The following is a 19,798-nucleotide window of genomic DNA, read 5'->3' on the forward strand; positions in this document are numbered from 1 at the left end:
GGGGGAAGAACAAGCACCTTCTCGTGGTCCCTCCCGTCAGTACCATATCTTAAAGGAAAAAAGATATGCGAAGCGAAGCTTGTCATACTCGAGCAAACCAGGCCCAGGTTCAGCGCAGAGTGGATAGGGAAACGCCCTTCTCAGGGCGCGGCAGCTCCTCTGTCGAAAAGTACCGACGACCCACCGTACTGCAGCTGAACACCGAGGGCATTACGGCCAGCAAGCTCAGCATCATCGAGTATCTGGCCACAAAACATCAGGCCCTCGTCATTCTCCTCCAGGAGACCCACTGCACATCAGTGGATAAGTTGGTATTACCCAACTTCACACTCGCAGGCGCAACCATCAACAGGAAACACGGCCTCGCCACGTTTGTCCATGAGCAACTGAGCTGGACGCCAATAGATCAGTCCAGTGCCCAATCGGAGATAGAGTGGCTATGCATAGACATATCAGGCTATCACATCATCAATGTCTATAAGCCACCACCCTCACGCTTAACACCAACAGCCATCCCAGTGTTCCCCCAACCCAGCCTCTATGCTGGCGATTTTAATTGCCAGCACGTTGACTGGGGCTACAACACCACCAACTTCGACGGAGAAAGCCTGGCCTCATGGTCAGCCAATAATAACCTCACCCTACTGCACGATCCCAAGGGTGCAGCGAGCTTCTTCTCCGGACGCTGGAACACTGGTACAAACCCCGATCTGGCTTTCGCAAGTGATGACCCCGATAATTGCCAACCGGACAGACGTGTGCTAGAGAAGTTCCCCAGGTCCCAACATCGACCCTCGATTATCACGGCTCCAACGCTCATAATGCCTGTCCCGAGCAAGCCTGTTAAGCGATGGAACTTCAGAATGGCTAACTGGGAGTACTATAGCATCCTCACAAATGAAGCCACACAGTATCTCCCATCCCCTCACACCAACAACGTGGAAAAAGCCTACCAGGACTTTTGTGATGCAATAACATCAGCGGCAAAACAATCCATCCCCCGCGGCCGACGAAAGACCTACATACCGTGCTGGGATAAGGAGTGTGAAAGCCTCTACTCCGACTTCCTCCACGCCCCTCAGGGCAATGACACCAACAGCTCAGCCACAGCTCTGCTGGCAAGGCTGGACTCAAAGAGGAAGGAGCGCTGGACAGAAGCCGTTGAATCAATCGACTTCACGCACTCCAGCCGCATAGCATGGAGTACACTGAACAACCTAACTGGCAGATCACGTGCCTCTCGTCAACAATGTCCCGTTTCAGCAAATTCCATCGCCTCACAACTTGTGGAGAACGGGAAATACAAATTGAGAGACCGTGAATCAGATAGATCCGTCTTGCAAGAAATGACGGACCTCTGGAGGGTAACAACCCCAGACGGGGACAACATCTCGGGTGAGTTCACCCCGGAAGAATTTTCCGCCGCCCTCCAGCACATAAAGCCAAGTAAAGCCCCGGGCCCTGACCACCTTTGCCCGGAGCTGATACTCCATGCTGCTGCCTCCTTAAAGTCCTGGTTAAAAGACTTCCTTTCCTGCTGTTTGCGCCACCTATGAATTCCCAGAATCTGGAGAAGAGCCCTTATGGTTGCAGTTCCTAAGCCGAATAAGCCCCCAGGGGACCCGAAGAGCTACCGTCCAATCTCACTGCTCTGCATCCCCTTCAAGATCCTCGAGAGACTCATCTACGCCCGTGTCGAACCAATAATAGATCCGCAGCTCCCCCGTGAACAAGCTGGTTTCCGACACGGACGATCAACCGTAGATCAGGTCACACTTATGACCCAAGACATTGAGGACAGCTTCTCGGCTAAGAAGAAGGCTGGCGCCGTGTTTGTTGATCTCACGGCTGCCTATGATACCGTATGGCATAGCGGCCTTACCTGCAAGTTACTCCGTCTGCTCCCTGACAGACACATGGTCCATATGATGATGGAACTTGTGCAAAACCGCAGTTTTACCCTCACAACCGGTAGCGGTCGTCAAAGCAGACTACGTCGACTTAAAAACGGCGTCCCACAGGGCTCAGTCTTGGCTCCTCTCCTGTTCAACATATACACCTACGACTTGCCCCCCACCATCTCCAGGAAGTATGCTTACGCAGACTACCTGGCACTCCTGCACTCAGCAGGAAACTGGCAGTCAGTGGAGAGGAACCTCAGCCAAGACATGCAAACACTATCAGCATACCTCCAGAAATGGAGCTACAGCTCAGCAAGTCAAAGACAGTGTCGGCGGCCTTCTACCTTAACAATCGGGAGGCACAACGTGAGATAAACATCAACATTGATGGGGAACGCCTGCCCTACTGTGCCGAACCTACATACCTCGGCATAACCCTGGACAGGTCACTCACGTACCGCCGGCACTTGAAGTCACTGCGCAAAAAACTATCTACACGCGTCGCACTTTTGAGGCGATTGGCGGGTTCCGGCTGCGGAGCTGGTGCTAAAACTCTTCGTACAGCTACCCTAGCCCTTGTTCATTCCACCGCTGAGTACTGCGCGCCGGTCTGGTGTCGTAGTTCTCACACCCACCAGATTGATACCGCCATCAACGACGCACTGCGTACTGTGACTGGATGCCTGCGTCCCACTCCAACGGACTGCCTACCCATCCTAGCAGGCATCCAACCCGCTGAGCTACGCCGTAAAGGAGCCACGATTTCTCTCGCCCGCCGCGCTTTGGACCCCGACCATCTCCTCCATGCAGCACTCAAGAGACCACCACCTATAAAGCAGCGGCTGAAATCAAGACGCCCCTTTGTGCCTGCCGCACAACAACTACTTAAGAACGCAGAAGAACTTGGTTTAAGTGCGGTACACTGGACGAACCATATGTGGAACACGGAGTGGCAAAATCACACCTCCACGCTCCGTGACTTCATACCCGACGCCGATCCCCGTCCACCAGGGATGTCCCTCGCAAGGCTTGCGTGGGTCAGGCTTAACCGCCTGCGAACTGGCGTTGGCCGCTTTCGTTCGGAAATGCACAAGTGGGGCCTGGCTCCTTCATCAGAATGCGAGTGTGGTGCCACTGAACAGACTGCAGACCATGTCATCCATCACTGCCTAATCCACCGGCCTCCACACGGTGCGCATGGTCTGAGGGTCCTGGACGACGAGACTGCTGAGTGGCTGAAGATTTCCTGCCCTCCAATCTAGCCTGGAAAGATCGCTCATACGCCATCATCATCAAGTAGTTGTTGTGCGGCAGGCACAAAGGGGCGTCTTGATTTCAGCCGCTGCTTTATAGGTGGTGGTCTCTTGAGTGCTGCGTGGAGGAGATGGTCGGGGTCCAAAGCGCGGCGGGCGAGAGAAATCGTGGCTCCTTTACGGCGTAGCTCAGCGGGTTGGATGCCTGCTAGGATGGGTAGGCAGTCCGTTGGAGTGGGACGCAGGCATCCAGTCACAGTACACAGTGCGTCGTTGATGGCGGTATCAATCTGGTGGGTGTGAGAACTACGACACCAGACCGGCGCGCAGTACTCAGCGGTGGAATGAACAAGGGCTAGGGTAGCTGTACGAAGAGTTTTAGCACCAGCTCCCCAGCCGGAACCCGCCAATCGCCTCAAAAGTGCGACGCGTGTAGATAGTTTTTTGCGCAGTGACTTCAAGTGCCGGCGGTACGTGAGTGACCTGTCCAGGGTTATGCCGAGGTATGTAGGTTCGGCACAGTAGGGCAGGCGTTCCCCATCAATGTTGATGTTTATCTCACGTTGTGCCTCCCGATTGTTAAGGTAGAAGGCCGCCGACACTGTCTTTGACTTGCTGAGCTGTAGCTCCATTTCTGGAGGTATGCTGATAGTGTTTGCATGTCTTGGCTGAGGTTCCTCTCCACTGACTGCCAGTTTCCTGCTGAGTGCAGGAGTGCCAGGTAGTCTGCGTAAGCATACTTCCTGGAGATGGTGGGGGGCAAGTCGTAGGTGTATATGTTGAACAGGAGAGGAGCCAAGACTGAGCCCTGTGGGACGCCGTTTTTAAGTCGACGTAGTCTGCTTTGACGACCGCTACCGGTTGTGAGGGTAAAACTGCGGTTTTGCACAAGTTCCATCATCATATGGACCATGTGTCTGTCAGGGAGCAGACGGAGTAACTTGCAGGTAAGGCCGCTATGCCATACGGTATCATAGGCAGCCGTGAGATCAACAAACACGGCGCCAGCCTTCTTCTTAGCCGAGAAGCTGTCCTCAATGTCTTGGGTCATAAGTGTGACCTGATCTACGGTTGATCGTCCGTGTCGGAAACCAGCTTGTTCACGGGGGAGCTGCGGATCTATTATTGGTTCGACACGGGCGTAGATGAGTCTCTCGAGGATCTTGAAGGGGATGCAGAGCAGTGAGATTGGACGGTAGCTCTTCGGGTCCCCTGGGGGCTTATTCGGCTTAGGAACTGCAACCATAAGGGCTCTTCTCCAGATTCTGGGAATTCTCAGGTGGCGCAAACAGCAGGAAAGGAAGTCTTTTAACCAGGACTTTAAGGAGGCAGCAGCATGGAGTATCAGCTCCGGGCAAAGGTGGTCAGGGCCCGGGGCTTTACTTGGCTTTATGTGCTGGAGGGCGGCGGAAAATTCTTCCGGGGTGAACTCACCCGAGATGTTGTCCCCGTCTGGGGTTGTTACCCTCCAGAGGTCCGTCATTTCTTGCAAGACGGATCTATCTGATTCACGGTCTCTCAATTTGTATTTCCCGTTCTCCACAAGTTGTGAGGCGATGGAATTTGCTGAAACGGGACATTGTTGACGAGAGGCACGTGATCTGCCAGTTAGGTTGTTCAGTGTACTCCATGCTATGCGGCTGGAGTGCGTGAAGTCGATTGATTCAACGGCTTCTGTCCAGCGCTCCTTCCTCTTTGAGTCCAGCCTTGCCAGCAGAGCTGTGGCTGAGCTGTTGGTGTCATTGCCCTGAGGGGCGTGGAGGAAGTCGGAGTAGAGGCTTTCACACTCCTTATCCCAGCACGGTATGTAGGTCTTTCGTCGGCCGCGGGGGATGGATTGTTTTGCCGCTGATGTTATTGCATCACAAAAGTCCTGGTAGGCTTTTTCCACGTTGTTGGTGTGAGGGGATGGGAGATACTGTGTGGCTTCATTTGTGAGGATGCTATAGTACTCCCAGTTAGCCATTCTGAAGTTCCATCGCTTAACAGGCTTGCTCGGGACAGGCATTATGAGCGTTGGAGCCGTGATAATCGAGGGTCGATGTTGGGACCTGGGGAACTTCTCTAGCACACGTCTGTCCGGTTGGCAATTATCGGGGTCATCACTTGCGAAAGCCAGATCGGGGTTTGTACCAGTGTTCCAGCGTCCGGAGAAGAAGCTCGCTGCACCCTTGGGATCGTGCAGTAGGGTGAGGTTATTATTGGCTGACCATGAGGCCAGGCTTTCTCCGTCGAAGTTGGTGGTGTTGTAGCCCCAGTCAACGTGCTGGCAATTAAAATCGCCAGCATAGAGGCTGGGTTGGGGGAACACTGGGATGGCTGTTGGTGTTAAGCGTGAGGGTGGTGGCTTATAGACATTGATGATGTGATAGCCTGATATGTCTATGCATAGCCACTCTATCTCCGATTGGGCACTGGACTGATCTATTGGCGTCCAGCTCAGTTGCTCATGGACAAACGTGGCGAGGCCGTGTTTCCTGCTGATGGTTGCGCCTGCGAGTGTGAAGTTGGGTAATACCAACTTATCCACTGATGTGCAGTGGGTCTCCTGGAGGAGAATGACGAGGGCCTGATGTTTTGTGGCCAGATACTCGATGATGCTGAGCTTGCTGGCCGTAATGCCCTCGGTGTTCAGCTGCAGTACGGTGGGTCGTCGGTACTTTTCGACAGAGGAGCTGCCGCGCCCTGAGAAGGGCGTTTCCCTATCCACCCTGCGCTGAACCTGGGCCTGGTTTGCTCGAGTATGACAAGCTTCGCTTCGCATATCTTTTTTCCTTTAAGATATGGTACTGACGGGAGGGACCACGAGAAGGTGCTTGTTCTTCTCCCCTTGTTCTTCCCCCCCTTAACAACTACTTAAGAACGCAGAAGAACTTGGTTTAAGTGCGGCACACTGGACGAACCATATGTGGAACACGGAGTGGCAAAATCACACCTCCACGCTCCGTGACTTCATACCCGACGCCGATCCCCGTCCACCAGGGATGTCCTTCGCAAGGCTTGCGTGGGTCAGGCTTAACCGCCTGCGAACTGGCGTTGGCCGCTTTCGTTCGGAAATGCACAAGTGGGGCCTGGCTCCTTCATCAGAATGCGAGTGTGGTGCCACTGAACAGACTGCAGACCATGTCATCCATCACTGCCTAATCCACCGGCCTCCACACGGTGCGCATGGTCTGAGGGTCCTGGACGACGAGACTGCTGAGTGGCTGAAGATTTCCTGCCCTCCAATCTAGCCTGGAAAGATCGCTCATACGCCATCATCAATTTCCCCAATTCATTCCCCGAAGCTCAATAACTAAGTATGGGATCACCTTCACTAACAAGACAATCTTGCGCATTTATTTTCATTGCGTCACACCTGTGCCTCGTTGTCCACTCGGAGAAACTTTTTACTCTCTTGTTATGGAATCGTTGGATCGATCAACACAAACAAAAGTTGACAACGCGACTGCTTTGTGGATGCCAACAGCATCAGCGTTATACGGAATTAAATTGTTTAAACGTCTTTGCGGTTTTTCAAATGAGATGCATAAATTGGTTCCATAGTCAAATTTTGCTGGCAGTATTTCGCAATGGGAGAACAATAGCGACTGTAAATTAATCATTGGATTTTTGAATAATTTCGAAAATCGCGATTTTCAAATTCTTTCAAAATCTTGCTTTGGCTATCCAGTAAAGTCTGCAGCTGATGTAGGCCTAACCAGTAAGATCACTGTCGAAAGTCAACAAATCCTGGCCACAGTTGATGAACAGCAGCAAGTTCTAAGCTGAGCACTGACTACGTGAGCAGCCTACAGCCTTCCATGGCTTAGCATATTACAAGGTAAACCACCAACATGCTGAGTTTGTGGCAAACGTGTTTCTAGCAGCGCCGATGCCTCGGGCGATTAGCACACAAGTATCGAGAAATCGCTTTTAGGTTAATATCAGAAATTAGATCGATTCCAGGTCGGGTCATACCCAGGGCCGGATTTAGCTGATGGGGGGCCCGGGGCACTTTTAGATCGGGGGCCCCCGTGCAAAAAATTTTTTCAAGCCTACGGCGCGAAAAACCACCTCTACGTCTACAGTAGCTTCAGTCCAGTACTGCACAGCATTTTGCAGAAACTTTAAAGGCCAAAAGGAAAAAAATAACACAAAATCACATTTTTTTCCACATAGGGGGCCCTTCAAAAGTCGGGGGGCCCGGGGCAACTGCCCCCTCTGCCCCCCCCCTAAATCCGGGCCTGGTCATACCAAAGACTTTATTAAAAACGGTGCCGATTGTGATTTTTCTTGCACAACACAGTCGGGATAAGTCAGATGGTAATGTGATGAAATCCTAAACATGATACAAAGTTAAACATGAATCCTGTCGCTAAAACATCTTAGCAGTTGCACAGCGACAATAACTAAACCATGGCATTGTCATTAGTAGCCTACCTTGTTGAGTTTGTCGGAAGAAAAAAGTAGATGATACGAAATACGTTTTTTACCGAAAATATTTGCAAAACATCTGTATCGAATGTAGTGTCGTAATATTATTTACCAGAATGTATATTTTACCTCCAAACTAAGCTACTCCACGGCTACCGGTACTCCAATTAAGTGCAACAGGCCTGATGATGTAGGCCTCTATTCAAGAAGCATTTCAGATAAATTACATAAGTAGGTCTGACCATACTGCCATGGAAAACTAAAAACAGCTCTCCAGAGAAAATCTAGATTCTAGCCTACTCCTACAGAGTAGCCAAGCGCGGATTTATGGGGGGGCCAGGGGGCCCGCCCCCCCCCCCCCGAAATTTTGTGAAAAATTTTGATGTAATTTAGTTGTATGTTTCCGCATCAAATGGTTTGATAAGCTTCTAAACAGCTGATATTAGTCCCTCGGCACCACAATTGATGAAAATGGTTGTTTTAATGTCTATTTTATAGCATATCGTATATGTCGTAGTATCATTGTTCATATCTGTTTAGCCTTTTCTTTCTTTTTAATTGATTTTCAAATTTTCTGGCCCCCCCCGAAAAAAAACTCTTAGATTCGCGCCTGAGAGTAGCCTACCTGTTGTTGACCTCTTGAAGTAAACCATAGATCTAGGCTAATTTCTATGTTGTTTCAAAGTCTCTTTGTCTGTACGTAGGTATTAACTTCAAGGTTGATATGCGGATGGTTCTTCTTCAATTTACTTGCCTGAACCAAGCATCGACGGCCTCGGATGAATAGTTAATTGAACCAAGTTTAAATGGAAGGTTACAGAACTTAAATGTGACGAGGAGAAAGTTTTCGAGCTATGAAAAACCTAAGTCAGTTTCCGTTGTATTTCAAATCATCTGAAAAAAAACAATGCTTTCCATAACATCTCTGGGCAAGAAACTTTACGATAATTGCCTCTACCCAGTGATCGATTTCGAGTAATGGGTAGTGCCAAATTTAAGTCATAAGTAGAGTAGACAACTGGAAACAGACATTGCCGTCGGCTGCAGCGTGGGTCAGGTGTAGGCTACGTCGGAAGGCGTACACCGATGCATAGCGCTCAAGTCCGCTTTCCCTCAATGCAGGATAAAGATAATAAAACAAACAAAAAAACAAAAATGAAAGGTGACGTCCTTGGGCGCCAGCTGGGCTGTGTGCCTGTCTATTCTGTGATTTCCAATTTAATCATCGAATTTAACTCTAAGTTAAATTATTCTAGGTTTTCAGTCCCTTCAACAAATCTATTTTTATTTATTACGCATCATTACGCAATAATAATAATAATATTTATTTGCATCAGACAAAGCTGTCCATATCCAAAACAACGAAATAATACACAAACTGCAAATGCACAAATAACGAACAACAACAACGAAATAACAATGAAAAACAACGAAATAATACACAAACTGCAAATGCACAAAATCTCACTACATAGGCTATCTACTGTTAACTTACAAGTTTGCTTTCTAATGTTACAAGTTTACAGACAATGGTACGGTAGTGTTACAAGTTAGAAGAACTGAAAGAATTCAGAACGATAAAAACAATCGGATGACATGGCAGCCATCAAAACTAGATAACAGCATACATAGAATTATTATAATGAATACGGTAATTTGATATACGATGGCAATCGGACCTCATCAGGGAGGCAACTATAGAGTTAGACCAGGGTTTCCCAAACTGTGGTCCGCGGACCATTGGTGGTCCGCGACGACTGCACAGGTGGTCCGTGACGATATGACAAGAAATTAAAAAGTCCCACATAATATACGTTGTGCAGTACATAAATGATAATGATAATTAAATGTACGTAAATGATAATTACAAGGATAAATGATAATGTTGTCGATATGTTTCCTGTTTTGTGTGACTACATTACCAACAAACCCTTAATTAATACAGAGTTGATTTTCTCTGCCGTTGCACAACATTTGGAATTGCAAGAAGTACTTTTCAAAAGAGACATATAAGAATTTTGACTAAATTTTAAACCCTTTTGTTGTTGCAAAGACTGATCTGTCAGGACGCGAAGAAGAAGAATTAGCCGAATTATCATCTTATCGAACTTTAATGCTTAGTTTCAATCAAACAGTTATTGCATTTTTCTGGTTGAGTGTTGTGGAGGAATACTCATTGCTATCGCAAAAGGCAACTAAAGTTTCATTGCGTTTTGCCACGACCTCCACATGTGTGAGACAGCATTTTCAGCTCTTACCAACATGAAGACAAAATACAGGTCCAGACTTTCCGTGGACCCTGACTTACGAGTTTGCCTTTCACAAATAACTGTGAGAATTGATGACTTATGCAATAAGAAGAAATCCCATTCGTTCCACTGCTGTTGTCAGTTTTTTAAATAAACAAAATTCGGTTTTATTCATTTTTACCTTTGTATTGGGGGTCCGCGAATAAACAGATTCACAAATAGTGGTCCGTGGCCCAAAAAACTTGGGAAACCCTGAATTAGACGATACTTCGCATCTTCCAACAAAAGAAAAAACATATTTCCGAAGTAATGCATCAAATGTTAGGATTCAATTCAATTCAATTCAATTCAATTTATTTTTCTTTGTCAGAATACAAAAGAAATGATATTGTGAAAAAGAAATACAGTAACAAAACCAACAAAAGGAAAAGGTGGCAAAACCATAATGGTTTAAGACGTGCATAAAAGGATCTAATATTGCGGATGTTGCACAAGATTTGATGTTCACGTACGCTATAGGCCAGGGGTTCCCAAACTTTCTGTTCATCGGTACTCTTTGGTCAATTTATAGATTCGCTCGTGTACCTCCAAAATTTTCTCATATTTTTGGCTTTAAAAAGTTTAGATATTGCAACTAATTAACAGGAGAGCTGCATTAGAAGACTGCATACATGATATTTGTACTAATCAAAGCACACAAAGTTATTCATAACAATGTAATCCAAGGTTAAACAAACACTACAATCAATCAAACAAACAATATATCAGCTGAATAAGCCCAGCAATCCTAGCTAATGTGATGGATGAGCCGGCTTTTTAGCAACAAGCTCATTAATACGAGGTGAAACATTAGCAACAGCACAACGAAGATCATGTTCAGGTGTTTTGAGCTGTGATCTGTTTTTTAATTTGATTCCAAGCAGCACTGAAAATGTTGACTCACACAACCATGTTGATGGAACCAACAACAATGAATATCCTTATACTTAATCTAATGTAGGCCTACCCCTTGAAAAGTCGAAATGTACCCTTGGAGGTACATGTACCCCAGTTTGGGAACCCCTGCTATAGGCGAATCCCACGCTATAGGCGAATCCCATTTTTATTCTTTCACTGCTTAGCCTGCACTGGACTCTATCGAACCTGAGTAATGAACAAATTGGTACCGGAACAGCCTATTTAATTTTTGATAACAAAAAGTGGTTTTTAAAAAAGTATTTAAGAAAAAATTGGCTTTACAGCAAAACAACCGCAAGAACAATGGAATAATTTCCCGGTAATAACACTTCAATAATCGGAAACTTCACTCTGTCAATCTCGGTAACCGGCCCCGTGCCCTGCCTCTACAAATATGCAAAACTACCAGGAATAGTCCGAGGAAAAAGATTCAAAACCAGGGATACCGAGTTTAGGTATTAGCCTAAGCATGTTATAACGTCTCTGTTTTGTCGCTTCAGTCTTTTTCTAGACTTCTGCTATGTTTGGCATATTTTATTTTTCGTTGGGATTGTCAGAAATAAAGACAAACTGAAGCATATTGATTGATTGGTTTATTTTGTTGTGCAATATTATAACAGCAAAATCATTAAATGATGCAGTACGCTCAACGAACACAATTGAAACAAAGAAAAATAACAAATGTACACTGCATCGTTGATAAGTAAATCACAACGGGAAGCTACGAAGTGACCATGACGGTCTTCAAGTCAAGCAGCCACCCTCAGTCAAGTCGATAATAAACATCTAATAAACATTACAATAAAATATCTATACTAGCAACAAAGAGTCAAGATAGAAACAAACTTGCATCCATGATATGTCAAAATTTCGAGTTCCAATAATAGGCGTTGATAGTCAACGATTAAAAGCTTAAAGAGTATCGGTCCACATTAGTAAATTACACTGCATTCAACATTAATATTCTGCAATTAGATAGTTTTTGTAAAGTTTTTTAAATGAGTCAAAAGATTTTTTTTAATGTCTAGTGGGATTGAGTTCCATATTTTTACTCCACTATACTTGATGCTTCGTTGAAGTCTTGTAGTAGCATACAGAGCCTCTGAGAGAAATTTTCACTAGAGGTACGAAGAGTCATTTCGGACCCCCCTCTCACTCCAGGCCCCCTTTGTCTTTGGCAAAACGCCTGATATTTACTTAGGCGTGTTGCACACCCTACAAAATTTTACTGCAGAATTGGAAATCTGTGCGCAATAATAGCATTAGGCTGCAATAAAACTATTATTTAGTGTTTTGTGTTGTGCATATTGTAGCGATCCATTAATTATTTCGTCATATAAGTTTCCCTTTCTTTTACTGAAGTGAACTACTTTAACTTAAGTTTATTTCCTAGTGTTTCTGTAATTTTGCATGTAAACTGCTCCCGAAGTAAATAGAAAAAAGGGAACAGAATATAAAATGATTTGTTCGCATTTGGCGAGAGCTCAATTAGACAAAAAGCTCACATCAAACCAGCTCAGTTGGACCAGCTCAGCTCAGCTGAGAAAACGTTAAATTGATTGTTTAGATAAAATGTAATAACTTGTGATAATGTTTCCCTGTTCTGTAATTTCACTATTCTGTAATGTTTAAATTCAAATTGTGTTAGAAACCTACAATATTATATGAACACCTTCTGATAACTTAAAATTATAATTCGAGTACCGGTAATAATCGTGTGAAAATTAGTTAATGGAGTCAGATAGCCAAGTTAGATAAGTTAGATAGAATATTTATTAGGTAGTCAGACAGCCTTAATCTTAATATTAAAATTCAAATAAATATAAACTATCCTTATACGTTAAATATAATTAATAAACATTACCACAATATCATGTGATCTGTCCCTCGCCAATTTGTGTAGGCTATCCTGCATTGAATTCGTGTGTCAGTTGTTGATAGTGCTGTTGAGACGTGTCGCTTGTACACTAGGGTGATGACTAAAAAAAAAATTTTTTGCCTGCTATGGGAAACGATGAACTTTTTTATGTGTACCAAGAATGTGAAATTTTTTTTTGAAAATTTTTCAAAAACCTCCCCCACCAATTGATATTTCTGACGTCACCTAGGTACATTTTTCTCCTTTTTTATTCCTCATGCATTGTTTAAACTTGTTGCAGACTCCTTACCATATTAAAAAGGTGGCCCACAGTATGGTGCAGATTTTGAAAAAAAAATTGTCGAAAAAAGTCAAGGGGGTTCTGAGATTTTACCCTTTTTGTCATTATTTTTCGCAACAGTGCCTCTAGCGGACATTTTTAATTAGTGTAACTTCAAGAATTCTTAAGCGATTTCGGTAAATTTTTTTGTCAACAAGCTCATTTTGAATGCTGAGGAGGTTTATTGTTACTTTATTTTGATATATTTTTGTCACTAGAGGGCACTAGTGCTTTATATCTGAACTGATAGCCTATAAAGCTAGACCAGACAAGAGTTTTTAACAGCATTGGAAGTTGCTAATAATTTAAAAGAATAATTGAAATCATTTAATCTATTAATTATTAGCAGCTTGTTGTACTGTACATAAAATCTTGAAAGTGTTGCCTAGTCTATTTAATGGGCCTATATCATGCAATTTATCATGCAATTGAATTCAAGTTAGCCTAGTTATTGGGTTAGCTGTTTAGTTACTGGTATTGGGTTTTGGAGTTGGGGGTGCTTGCAACTGGTTGTTTTGGATTGCATATCATGAGTGAGATAAATTTCTGCCACTCCTTTTACATTTGTGCGGTAGCTCATTCTTTATGTACTTTGATGGTAATAAACATGGTGAACCAATGTTTCGTTAATCCTTGTCCATACAACTGTTACGAAATTGAATAATGGGCCTATAGATTGTTAATTAGCTGTAAATGTGGTCCAGAGCAGTTAATATCGTAATTATATGGCATAAAGATTATCATTTTTGGTTTTGTTAGGAATTACCTGTAACCTATACCATACTTTTAAAAATATGTCGTTTTTGAAATCGAATACTGCTGTATCCAAGAACAAAGGAATTTGGGCTGCAAATCTACCTTCCTCCAGCTACACCAAACGACGAGACCTGCCAAGAATGGAGAATTTGAATACCTGTGTTCGGCTGCCATCAAATCACCAGGTTTTAGGTCGATATCATGTGCTGCTGGAAGCTGAAAAGCTAAAAAAAGTAAGAATGGCAACAATGCAAGAAGAACTGACCCAGTTGTGGCAAACATTTAGTTTTCCAGTTCTCAGTAAACAGGCAATCATTGCCCGTTTAGACAAGTTGGTTTCACAATACGAAAAATCTAAACGAAGGCCAAACGAAAAATTTAAAGAAGATTTACCTATCATTTTTGATATTACTAAGAGTGATGGAAAGTGGCTGTCTAACGAAGATAAAGAGCTTTACAAAAAGCAAATTGAGTCACGTGGAAGAGTTGGCTACACCACTCTGAAACCTTCCCCACTCTCTGCAATACACCCTTCAAAAAGGCTAAAGTTACAAATTCCTCCTGCTTCAACAATAGCTGAGTTGTCCAGCAAAGATGGCGATTCTGAAAGTGACAGGGCCTCCAGTTATTCCGAGAGCACAATATCAGAAGAAGAAGAAGATGGGTTTGAAAAGAAGATGAGATCGTCAACATTGTCAGCAACAAAAATGGTGGTTCGCCATTCTTTGTCCACGCACAAAGCATCGGGTGTGTGCTCCACTCTGAATGAAGAAGGGGTTACTCTCCCTACTCCATCGCAGTCTGGCGTGTGGCGTAGTGTTATAAGAGCTGGAAACAACGAAAAGGATAAAATAAAGTTGCTGTTGAAAGAAGGAAAATATTACTGTCTCCATTTTGATGGAAAAAGGTTGTCTGGGGAGGAGTTTCAGGTGGTTTGCCTCCAAAGAGAAACAAATGAGGTCAAACTTGGAATACTAAAGTGCAAAAGTGGATCTGCTCAAGATATTTATAATGAATTGGAACAAATTTTGAATGAATATGAAGCCTGGTCCAGTATCAAAATGATTATTTGTGACACAACCGCTGTGAATACTGGTCGACTAAATGGTATAGTGGTGAAATTACAAACAAAAATGGTTGAGATGGGACTGGATCGACCACAATATATTGGTTGTCAACACCATATACTGGACAGAATTCTGAAGCATGTCTTGGATTTCTTTGTCAGCAAACATTCCACCAAACCAACTCTGAGTTACAAGTTTATTGATGATATCTCCGAAAGATATGAAGAATTGCAGAGATATTACAGTGGAGAAGTTTGTGTCAACATCAATGAAAATCCTGGTTGGAGAGATGATTTCAAATTCTTATATGAGCTGTGTCGTTTTTTTCAATTTTATAAGGTGAGCTAAAATTTGAACATGCTGTGCTGTAAGATTACTAAATGTACATCTTCTAATAAATCAATTTAAAATTCATAATTTTACAGTTGCATCATGTTTTTCCTCAAATAAAATGGAGAAAACTACCTTCTTTGCACAATGCTAGATGGAATTCACGAGCAATTTATACTTTAATTGCATACTTCTTGATCCCGCAATGGAGAGGAAAATTAGAAATCCCATGTCACTTTATTGCTAATGGATGGCAAGAGCAATGGTTTTCTGACCAAAGATACTCAGATGAGGCATACCCAAAATTGTTATTGGCTGTTGAAGGAATCAAAGTAAGTAAAACTAGTGTTTAACCATAGTGAACCGTGATATTTTGAAGTAACTTTATGGTACCGGTACCATTTATATCATAAAAGCATCATCCTCATCAAATTTGTACTCTTGAATAGCCAAAACAATGTTTATGAAATAGTTCAAGGTTATACCGGACTACCAATACCAACAGTAAATTAGGCTTCAACAAATATGTTTTATGTTAAGTGTGACGGTGCACTGAAATGCTTGAAAACACATTGGAACCAGGATTGCTCTGTTCTCGACATCCCTCGCTCGAATATGATTGCTGAAAGAGCTGTTAAGCTGATGGAAGAACTCCATAAGAAGTGCACCAAAGAAAAATATTTGAGTGTGAAATTTGTTGCATGCAACAAATTGTGAAGCTGTTAAAGACAAAGTATTGTGTGTACTAATACTTTGTGCACCTGTACTGCATCTAAATGATTTTGTCACAATACAATTTGCCATTCATATTACTAAGTAACTGATTGTGAGTCATGTGTAGTAGTGTAGTACGTTAGGAAAATAAGTAGAGTAATTTTTATTGATTACATTGAAACATTGCAAAAGAACATGGAAATATACGATAAATTTGGGTATCATGCAGTCGATTTGAGGATTTTGCAAGTTTTACACTAAAAAAAACAAATTACTGCCATCTAGTGGTAAAAATGTAACAACTAACACACTACCAAGTCACCCAGTATCAAAAATAAACCATCTGACAAAAAAAATTTGTCGAAATCGCTTAAGAATTCTTCAAGTTACACTAATTAAAAATTGTCCGCTAGAGGCGCTGTTGCAAAAAATAATGACAAAAAGGGTAAAATCTCTGGACCCCCTTGACTTTTTTTGACAATTTTTTTTTCAAAATCTGCACCATACTGTGCGCCACCTTTCTAGTATGGTAAGGAGTCTGTATCAAGTTTAAACAATGTATGAGGAGTAAAAAAGGAGAAAAATGTACTTAGGTGACGTCAGAAATATCAATTGGTGGGGGAGGTTTTTGAAAAATTTTCAAAAAAAAATTTCACATTCTTGGTACACATAAAAAAGTTCATCGTTTCCCATAGCAGGCATTTTCAATTTCCTCAAAAAAAAATTTAGTCATCACCCTATTGTACACCTTTAATGTAAAATTTCCAAATTCATTTATTTATTTCCCTTAGATGTAGCCTATAATTATTCCTATGAGGACACTATGTTGTGTCGAAAACGTTGGATTTAGTAGTTTTTTCTTGTTTTTTTTGTGCGTGTGTTTAATAAAAAATATTAAATCCGCTAACGTTACTGAGTGGTATAGGCATAGCCTATATGTATCTGGAACAACAAGTCAAGCTCTCTATACCAAGGCTCAAACATAACATCTTGTTAAAACATAATCAAATTAATCATCTGACCAATAACCTTTCATCATTAACTTTTGCATTCACCACATGCCTAGCAGAGGTGAGCGAAGTCACTTTTTTTTACTCCGGCTCCGCTCCTGCTCCGAAAGTATTTACTCCGGCTCCAACTTCGAAATTCATTTTGAAGTGAAATAAGCGTGAAACTACTTTTTTTTAAATAATTTTTAAAAAACACAAAAAGCCCAAAAACACTCGGGATTTTTCAAAAAAAGCCCTGGTTTTTCTGAACCCTGCTTTTACTACCCTATGCCTCCCCCCGAACAGAAAAATAATCAACTTTTAGGCTATCATTTAATTTAGGGTGTTTTCAACAGAACATTTTAGCACGTAAAACATTAGATAACCACTTTGGGCCCCTAATTTGCGTGCAATGCACTCAATTATTTTCCTGGGGCTTTTTGCTACATTACGGGCCCCCCAAGACTAAAGAATAACAACTTTTATGCTTGAATTTACTCGTTTAGGATGGTTTTAAATCAACATTTTTGCGCGTAAAGTATAAAATCACAATTTCGGGCCCACCACAATCACAGGCCTGGGCCCTCAAGGGTACGCCGTACCCTCCGTACCCCCCTCTCGTAGGCCCTGGTAGCATACAGAGGAACAAAGTAATTATCATTTTTGATTGAACGTCTAGTTGAGCGATTATGAACGTTTGATGTTTTTTGAAGTAATTCGAAAAAGTACAGGGTAAAGAATTATGGTTGTAAATATTTAAACATTAATTTAGCAATCTCTAGTTTGTAAATGTCTTTTATTTTTAGAACTTTTACCTGCTTAAAGTATGGCGTAACGTGTTCTGACCACAACCCTCCAGCAACTATTTTTATTGCTTTGTTTTGCAACTTTTGTAGTTTCTCGATATATGCTTTGTAGCTATGTAGAGCCCCAAATGGCTATTCCATTCATAATATGTGGGTGTATGAGCGAATAATATAACTGCAGTCTAGCATTGAAAGGAAGAAAGTGTTTAAGTTTTGACAAAATACCAACAGATCTAGCAAGTTTAGATCTAAGAGCATCAATGTGAGGTTCGAATGAGAGCTGTTTATCAATTATTATTCCAAGGTAGCGTGGTCGACGGTTTCTAGCTCAACAGCCCTATAAAGAACATGGAATTCATCGAATTTGTTGTAGCCTTTTTTAGGAAAAATTACTAATAGATTGGATTTAGAGGCGTTAATGGTCAATTTGTTGACATTAATCCAACTCTTTGTCAAAGTGAACTTTGTCAAAACCAATGTAAGATTATAAAAACATTGGAAACACTTTAAACTGATAGAATAAAACAAATTGTATTTTCTCGAAATTAGAGTTGAGCATGGAGAGGGACTGATGGAGCAGTGCTTCCACTTTGAAGGATTTTATCCCGAAATCGGGATTTTTCAACGCTTCGAAGGATAAAAAAAGGAAATGAAGATAGGAAGGATTTTTATCAATTTTACAAGGAAATTTTGTCTTAAAAAGGGAATTGTTGTTTTTAGTAATTTTAAAGAAAATGTTATTAATATTCCCTTTCAAAAATTCTAACAACGATTGGAATAAAGATGATCAGTTGATTTCCGTCGTCACTGGACATCCGGAACCCCTCTGACTCTTTTTCCCATCTTCGCCTTTCTATCGCTTGATTTCTTTTCTTGCCATTTTGGGAATTGGACGTGATTGCAGTCTGCAGTAAGAGAGTTACCGTAGTTCTCAATTCTTTAAGTTAAAATTAGGTAATTCGTTGATATACAGTTGAAGTTGAGTAGCAATGACAAAGTTCACTGAGGTTCGACGTACAGTTAGGTATAATAAGCTTAGGCTAGTGATATCTTTCCGGTTTAGAAAAGTTAGTTTTTGCCTATGCTAACTGATTATGATGTCATAATAAAAGAGGCTAGGTATGTAGTATGTATACAACATGTATAGTGTACACAGTCAGACTGAGTCAGTATCATGAATAGGCCTAGTATCCTGGAGTTTTTTTGTCAGTCTCAGATCATTGTGAAGACGTTACTGACAAGGAGAAAAAAGAGATAACCTATCCAATAGTGTTAAGTTAGCGGCTTAGTCCATCTAGGACAGTGGTTCCCAACTCGTTTTAAAGGCGACCCATTTTTTAAAAAAATTCAGTTCGGTAAAATCTTGCGACCCAAGCAAATTGTCGTAATATTTTAAAAGCCATACAAGATTGTGTTGCAAACAAACAGCACTACAAAAGCAGTAACTTTTTCCAAAATAATATGTTTATCAAATCACTAATGAGATAGCTGTGCTGGCTTGCTGTCAGTGAGTTTTTGAAATCGAGGCGTTATTTTGCTTAGGCATAGCCGCATGTCGACTCTTCCAGCCGGTTTCGCTGTTCAGTTTTCAATACACACATGGCGCTAAACCCAATCTTACAAAGCCAAGTTGTTGCAAATGGAATCTGTTTTTGAATCCCTAATTGTGAAACTGTGGGATAAACTTTGCACATGGAAGCCCAAAAGTGGATGTTTGCAGAATCTTTGGGGTATTTGTCTTTGAAGGACGCAAAAGAAATACGGTTTGCTACTTCTGTCGTTATGTCCATAAACTGTTCTGCAATATGGATGGAATGTTGAAGCTGATCTTTTCCAACAAATGGATCAATTATCCAATCATTTTGGTTATTAAGTGTTAGAGATTCTCCATAGTAGTGCACAAACTTTTTGGCAAACTGTTCCAGGTGTCTAATTATCGTTTGCTTAATATCAACTTCATTGCCACAGATATATTGCGTTAGCTGAGGAAATATATCGTACTCATCTCTGGTGACATAACTTTTCCAGAATATGAGTTTTTTGTGTTAAGCAGAAACTTTTGCGGCGCGATCAATCACCGTAAAACCGTTGCCTTGCATATATAAATTTAGCGAATTCAGAGAGTCAAATATATCGGCAAGGTAGGCTAAGCAACTTTTGCC

General features: G+C 42.3%; 1 protein-coding gene across 1 annotated transcript; it reads left to right on the forward strand.

Annotated features, from left to right (window-relative positions):
- Positions 1–13,768: 13,768 nt before the first annotated feature.
- LOC145766877 (uncharacterized) lies at positions 13,769–15,844 on the forward strand. Its single transcript, XM_082578579.1, has 3 exons — positions 13,769–15,136; positions 15,223–15,459; positions 15,668–15,844. Exons 1-3 carry the CDS (start codon positions 13,769–13,771, stop codon positions 15,842–15,844), a joined length of 1,782 nt encoding a protein of 593 aa, XP_082434705.1.
- The last annotated feature ends 3,954 nt before the right edge of the window (positions 15,845–19,798 follow it).

This window comes from Aplidium turbinatum, chromosome 3, assembly GCF_918807975.1.
Source record: "Aplidium turbinatum chromosome 3, kaAplTurb1.1, whole genome shotgun sequence".
Lineage (NCBI taxonomy): Eukaryota > Metazoa > Chordata > Ascidiacea > Aplousobranchia > Polyclinidae > Aplidium > Aplidium turbinatum.

What these genes read in the sequence shown, in the direction of transcription:
- LOC145766877 (XM_082578579.1), top strand. Translation starts at nt 13,769, where the DNA reads ATGTCGTTTTTGAAATCGAATACTGCTGTATCCAAGAACAAAGGAATT. An exon ending in GTTTTTTTCAATTTTATAAG is followed by an intron (nt 15,137 to 15,222) that starts GTGAGCTAAAAT and finishes ATAATTTTACAG; the next exon opens with TTGCATCATGTTTTTCCTCA. An exon ending in TGGCTGTTGAAGGAATCAAA is followed by an intron (nt 15,460 to 15,667) that starts GTAAGTAAAACT and finishes TTTTATGTTAAG; the next exon opens with TGTGACGGTGCACTGAAATG.